This window comes from Phaseolus vulgaris, chromosome 9 (genome assembly GCF_051622355.1).
Source record: "Phaseolus vulgaris cultivar YP4 chromosome 9, ASM5162235v1, whole genome shotgun sequence".
In the NCBI taxonomy this organism is placed as follows: Eukaryota; Viridiplantae; Streptophyta; class Magnoliopsida; order Fabales; family Fabaceae; genus Phaseolus; species Phaseolus vulgaris.
The window spans coordinates 28,799,989-28,807,385 of NC_143506.1; the positions used below are offsets into that span (position 1 = coordinate 28,799,989).

At 40.2% G+C, this 7,397-nt stretch overlaps 1 protein-coding gene across 1 annotated transcript; it reads left to right on the forward strand.

The window, feature by feature from the left end:
• Positions 1-6,302: 6,302 nt before the first annotated feature.
• LOC150025244 (uncharacterized) lies at positions 6,303-7,106 on the forward strand. Its single transcript, XM_090295681.1, has one exon. It carries the CDS (start codon positions 6,303-6,305, stop codon positions 7,104-7,106), a length of 804 nt encoding a protein of 267 aa, XP_090151807.1.
• The last annotated feature ends 291 nt before the right edge of the window (positions 7,107-7,397 follow it).

Below are 7,397 nucleotides of genomic sequence, written 5' to 3' on the forward strand. Positions count from 1 at the left end.
TGTTTTACCTCTTAGGTAAAACTTCTAAATATTTCCAGAAACTTTAGTTATTTTGATTAAATATGAAAGTGAATTTTGGTGTGTAAATTGTCCAAATTTAAAATAATTTATTTTTCTATGTTTTATATTGACGTTAGGCATGCATGTTTCTTTTTAAGTACCAAAATGTACTTCCAAACTATACACATAGAAATCTACTATCCCTTACGCATGAGTCATTAGCGAGGAGAGTCTTCACGAAACATTCTTATGACAGTTATTTGTTGAACATGGAATTCATTAAAAACGTGGAAAAACTTGTGTGAGCTTTTTCATGGATTGTGTTGAGAAAGATATTTCACCAAATCATAAACGTAGCTATCTCTTCGAGTAACCTACCTTAGATAATGGGATTATAATGTTATATAAATAAGATATTATTAATAATCATCTTTAAATAAAGTTTAACAATTCATATATTTACAATTATATTTCTAATATACTATTTGTATAAAATAGGATGATATGATTTAATATGATGATATTATTAATTAAAAGATAAAGTATAAGTTTATATAACAACATACTCATAATAAGATATTTAATTCATTTTCAATCATTATATTTTTATTTATTTACTTACTTGAGTTTTTTTATCAGCACTTACTTGAGTATTTGAACGTCAGTTAGAAGTGAGCCTCCATTTATTGTTGTACTCAATTCTCACTGTAACTCAACTCTCGATTCAAACCTTATTATGAGATCTTGACAAGAAGTAAGAAATTTCCAAACTTATCAACAATTAAGATTGACGAAGGAAAAATTATCAGCAAATTCTTATTATAACACGTGAACAACATGTCAAAACACACACAAAAAAGCTTAACTTGTGTTTTAAATATTTTTTAGTTTTCTTGCATATATCGTTTTATGTATCCACAGACAACGGTTTTATATTTCACAAAAGATTTGTAAAAGAGATTAAAAACAATAGTTTAAATATCTTTTTCTTAAGTTAACAATGTGATATTATTCAATTTTTATAAAATAAGAAAAGAAAGATTACTTACAAATTCGAGTTGATAGGTATTATTTACAAATCAATTTAAATAAAACCTACATATTGAAGTTTAGTGAGGATTTTTTATATACTAAAGTTAGTAAGTATTATACGTACAACAAGAGTGGATTATATTAATCAAAGAATAAAATTAGTAAATATATATTATTAATATTATATTTAATAAAATATTATTACTTTTCATAATATTAATAAAAAAATTATTTTTAATAATATTAATAATATTAAAAATATAAATAATATGGTATGAATAATATTAATTATATTATTAATATTAATTAAAATAGTCATAATAATAAATATAATTACAATAAAAATAATAATGGTTATAATGTGAGTGCTTCCTACCTTAATATTAAGTTAATCACCATAAAATTTCATTTGACATTAATACTATGTCATTTCTATAAATATTTAAAAAAATTAAGATGATTTAATATAAAAAGAAATAAACACAAATTAAGTTTCCACACACTAATTTACTTATAAACTTTAATAATTTTTAATATAATTAAATTATAAATTATACTTTTAAAAATTAATTAATTAAAATGTTGAATATAGTCTTAATTTTATGTAAATAAAATTAATTTAATTTATTAAATATTATTAAAATAACTGGTTTATAATTTAGTTTTTGAGCTGCTGAAATCTGAACTATTTTAAAAGAGGTTTGTTTGTATAAATAAATTTTAAAAGGTTTGTGTATATTTTTTGGCAAATAGAATTTTTGGTGTAAAAAATTGTACTTCAAATGTCCAAGTCCAACTGATGTTACATGATATTGACGTGGATCCACTCATGTTCCATATCTTTTCTATTTTTCTTCTCTCTCTCTATAATCGCGTATTTACTTCTCTCTCTATAACCGCGTATTTACTTTTTGTGGTTGACACAAACTTTATCAAGTATATACACGAATAGGAAAAGATAAAAATAGTAAATATGAAAAATAAAAAATGTTAAGATGTAAAATTTGAATGTAAAATCAAATTAAGTCTTTATTTATTATTATTGTTATAATAATAATAAGACGAACAAAATTTTTATAATACTATATAACTATAGATATTAAGTCTTGTAAGTATAGTTAAATTTTATTTTAATCTCTCTAATTATTTATACTATTTTTAGTTTCTCTAATTTTGAAATGCATTTGTATTTGTATAGACTAAAATAGTCTTGTACCGGTAGACACCGGACGGACGTGGCCGACCGACCGAATGTATAATAAATGTAAGGGCATTTATGTAACAAGCCAAAGTAGTTAAGATACACCCTCGAAAAATAAGGAGAACGCGCTTAGAGAAGATATGTTCTCCGGGCATTCTGGAGCACGACTGGCAAGACCTATCCACAACCACCCTGAGCCCAAGGGATAGAAAGCCCATTAGGCAATTCTATAAATACTGTGCTCAAGCCAGAGAAAGGTACGTTTTTCATTCACTTACTAAACCACACTTACAATCTCATACTTACTTGAGTGTCGGAGTGCCTTTGCAGGTACCCTCCCCCGCCCGACCGACCGAAGGAGAAGAAGATCGACACGTCAGCAATTACACCACGTCAACCAACCGTGCCTGGGCCCCATCTCTCCGTTCAGGTACAATTGGCGCCCACCGTGGGGTCGAGGCAAAATTTCAATTTTTAAAGCTATAATGGTTGCGACAAGGAACAACAACGACGTTATGGCAGAACAGATGACTATGATTCAAACCCTCCAAACTCAGATGGAGGAACTGCGGCAAAAGGGGATGGAAGACTGTGGTCAACACGAAGAGAATAGACGCCGCCAAGAGGAAGAAATCACCTTATTGAGAGAGCAGAATGCACAACTCCAGCGACAAGTCGATAATCCCGAACGAGAAGGCCAATCCCATATGGCCGACCGAACCGCCTCTCGCATACCTACACCGGCCGACACCAATCCTGCTTCCAGAGCTGAAACAGTCGAAAGAAAGTCAAGTAAAAGGGGTCATCCTTTTACAGACGAAATCATCACCACACCACTTCCTGACAAATGGAGAGGCCTCGCCATTAAACTCTATGACGGCTCGACCGACTCGGACGAGCATTTAAATGTTTACAAGACGCAAATGACTTTGTATACCACAGATAATAATGTGTGGTGTAAAGTATTCCCCACGTCGCTTCAGAGATAACCTCTTACCTGGTTTACAGAGCTACCTCCGAACTCCATTGACGACTTTGACATCCTAGCCGCAAAATTCTCCACTCAATATGCCACTAGCCGACCGCATCACATGTCCTCCATGTCTCTCCTAGCGGTACAACAAGAAAAAGGTGAATCTCTCAGAACCTTTTTAGATAGATTCAACAAGGCATGCATGAATATCCGAGGGCTCAAACAGGAAGTCGCGTTACACCATTTGGTTTCGGCCATCCGGCCGAGCCGTTTTACCGAAAGTCTCATCAAAAAGCCGCCTCAAGACATGGAAGATCTTCGAACTCGGGCAACCAAATTCATGCAAATTGAGGAACACATTGACTATCACCAACGGTTCAAAGACGTCGGATCCGGAGTTCTCAAAGATCAAACCCCGAGCAAAGAAAGGGAATTCGAGACCGAACGGACCGTTCGAACCACCCCAAGGTCCGACCGGAACAGAGGAGACCGAATCCCCAGGTTTAACAGTTACACCCCTTTAACTGTTCCGAGGGGACGAGCCCTAGATGAAGCACTGCAAACGGATTTAATTCCGACACTAAAACAGTATCAAACACCACCAAATGCAGATACTGCTACGCGTTGTCAGTACCATTGGAATTTCGGTCACACGACCGAAGGATGTCAAGCGTTGAAGGACAAAATCGAAGAGTTCATCCAGGCTGGCCATTTGCGGAAGTTCGTCAAGAGGACAAGAAATTCAAGATCCCCACCACGGGATACCAACCGTCCATCCCGTGGTGTCGACCAGTCATACCGTAACGATTACAAACGCCGAACTGACCATAGCCAGGCTTCGCGGAAACGCAGTGAAAGCCCCGTTCGGCGTACACGCGCCCGCAGCACAAGTCCCGACCGAAACGCCCGCCCTCGCCAACGAGTCCGCGAAGTCATCAACATGATTGCCGGACCCGTTACCTTGGGCGAACCGAACCACGAAGTAAATTACATAGCCGGGGCCTTTGCCGGTGGCGGGTGCTCAAATTCCATCCGAAAGAAACATCTCCGGGACATCCAGTCCGCTCATGCTACCACGAGGAGGCGTCACACATACCTCCGATCACTTTCACTGACGACGATTTCACAGCCATAGATCCAGCCCAGGACGACCCTATGGTAATCACCGTGGAAATTGACAAGTTCGCAATTGCCAAGACTTTGGCCGACCAAGGTAGCTCGGTCGACATATTATACTGGGAAATCTTCAAGAAAATGCGCATCCCAGAATCAGATATTCAACCTTATAACGAACAAATTGTAGGGTTCTCAGGTGAACGGGTCGACACTAAGGGGTATATAGACTTATATACAACCTTTGGTGAGGAAGACGGTCTCCACAAAACAATAAACGTATGATATCTTCTGGTGAACGCCCAAACTTCCTACAACATCCTGCTCGGTCGTCCGTCCATCAACAGATTGAAAGCCATTGTTTCCACCCTACACTTAGCCATGAAATTCCCTTCGGCAAATAACGACATTGCAACAATCCATGTCGATCAAAAAACCGCTAGAGAATGTTATGTCGCAAGTTTGAAAAGTGAGTCAACTCGACGGCTCTACACGATCAATCCGGACGACTGACCCCCGCAAAAAAGAGGACGATCCCCGACCCGACATTCCGGACGGCGCATGTCCCGTCGACAAATGATAGCCCTTGTTGATCTCGACCCTCGTATGGACGACCCCCGTATGGAGGCAAGAGAAGACTTGCATCCGTTCCCACTTCGCGACGATCGCCACGCTACACATATCGGCACTTCACTGAAGCCGGACGACCGAATGGCCATCGGCACGACACTTGTAAAAAATGTTGATCTGTTCGCATGGACGGCTGCTGACATGCCTGGTGTAGACCCACAGGTCATCACTCACCGATTATCACTGTATAAAGAGGCTAGGCCAATAGCTCAAAAGAAAAGACATCTGGGCGAGGAACGACGCCAAGCCGCACTTGACGAAGCCGATAAATTGTTACAAGCTGGATTCATTCGGAAAGCCCATTACACCACATGGCTAGCCAACGTGGTTATGGTAAAGAAAGCCAACAGAAAATGGCGAATGTACGTTGACTACACGGACCTCAATAAGGCATGCCCAAAAGACTCTTACCCTCTGCCTACCATTGATCGTCTCGTTGATGGGGCGGCCAGACATCACATCCTCAGCTTCCTTGATGCCTACTCAGGCTATAATCAAATCCAAATGCACCCGGCCGACCGAAAGAAGACAACCTTCATGACTGATTTCGATAATTTCTACTATGAAGTTATGCCCTTCGGACTCAAAAATGTCGGGGCCACTTATCAAAGACTAATGGACCATGTATTCCACGACATGATCGGCAAGAATGTTGAGGTCTATGTCGATGACATTGTTGTCAAGTCCGATTCATGTAAGCAACATATTGCTGACTTAAAAGAAGTTTTTCAGGCCCTCCGCCAGCACCAGATGCGACTCAATCCTGACAAATGTGCGTTTGGCGTCGAGGGGGGGAAGTTCTTAGGTTTTATGCTTACCCACAGAGGCATAGAAGCGAACCCTGAGAAATGTAAAGCTATCTCCGAAATGAGAAGCCCCAACTCCATTCAGGAAATTCAGAGACTCATCGGTCGGCTCACCGCCTTATCCAGATTTGTTCCTAAACTTGCAGAACGAACAAGACCCATCGTCCGATTATTGAAAAAAGCATCTCGCTTTGAGTGGTCGGCCAAATGCGAGGAAATTTTCCTCCAATTGAAATCTTTTCTATCTTCCCCGCCGGTTATCCAGAAACCGGACGCCCGAGAGCCCATCATAGTCTACCTCGCCGTTTCACACGAAGCCGTTAGTTCCGTCTTAGTGCAAGAAATTAATTTTGAAGAACGACCAGTTTATTTCGTTAGCCGCGCCCTCCATGGCGCCGAAATTCGATACCAAACGATCGAAAAGGTGGCTATGGCTCTCATCATTACCGCCCGACGAATGCGTATGTATTTTCAAAATCACCGTATTATTGTTCGAACAAATTATCCCATTGTAAAGATTCTCACTAAACTAGATCTAGCCGGATGAATGATCGGATGGACGATAGAATTATCCGAATTCCATATTCAGTATCAACCACGAGGAGCCATCAAGTCGCAAACTCTTGTTGATTTCGCTGCTGAACTCACTCCTTCCTCAGCCGAAACTGAACACTCATCATGGATCTTATACGTGGATGGCTCCTCCAACGAAAGGTCGTGCGGCGCTGGAGTCGTTTTGGAAGGCCCCGACGAGATTGTCATCGAGCAAGCCCTCAAATTCGACTTCAAAGCTTCAAACAATCAGGCCGAATATGAAGCCATTTTAGCCGGTCTACGCCTCGCTCAAGAATTGGAAATCACAAAGTTAATCTGTAAAAGTGATTCCAGGCTTGTCATCGACCAACTTAATGACGAATATGAAGTCCGAGAAAGCTTCCTACAGCGATACTATCACTTAGTCAAACAGTCGATGAACACCTTTTCTGAAATTTCCATGCAGCACGTTCGACGCGATCAAAATACTCGCGCGGACGCCTTGTCCCGGTTAGCAACCACGAAGTGTAAAGGAATGCATAGGTCGGTCATCCATGTTACGCTTGCATGCCCAAGCATCGACCTACAGGAATGCCTAACGACCGACGCAGAATCTACTTGGATTACCCCAATTAAGCAATATTTACTCGACGACACATGTAGTCCTCTCGGCGAAAAAACCATGAAGCTGCAGGCCGCCCGTTTTGTCTTAATTGGCGACGACCTTTACCGCCGAGGTTATACCCGACCACTCCTTAAATGTTTGACACCCGACCAAGCTTCTTATGTCGTCCGAGAGTTGCACGAAGGAATTTGAGGAACTCACTCCGGCGCACGAACAATGGCAGCCAAAGTATTCCGGGTCGGATACTACTGGCCGACCGTCCAAGGCGACTGCACCAATTTCGTCCAAAAATGTCTTAAATGCCAAGAGTTTGGCACTTTGTCCCATAAAAAACCTGAGGAACTTCATTTTATGCTATCACCTTGGCCGTTCGTCCAATGGGGTATGGACATCATTGGCCCTTTCGCCCCCGGTAAAGGCCAGTGTAAATTCTTACTGGTCGGCATTGATTACTTCACCAAGTGGATCGAAGCCGAGCCTCTG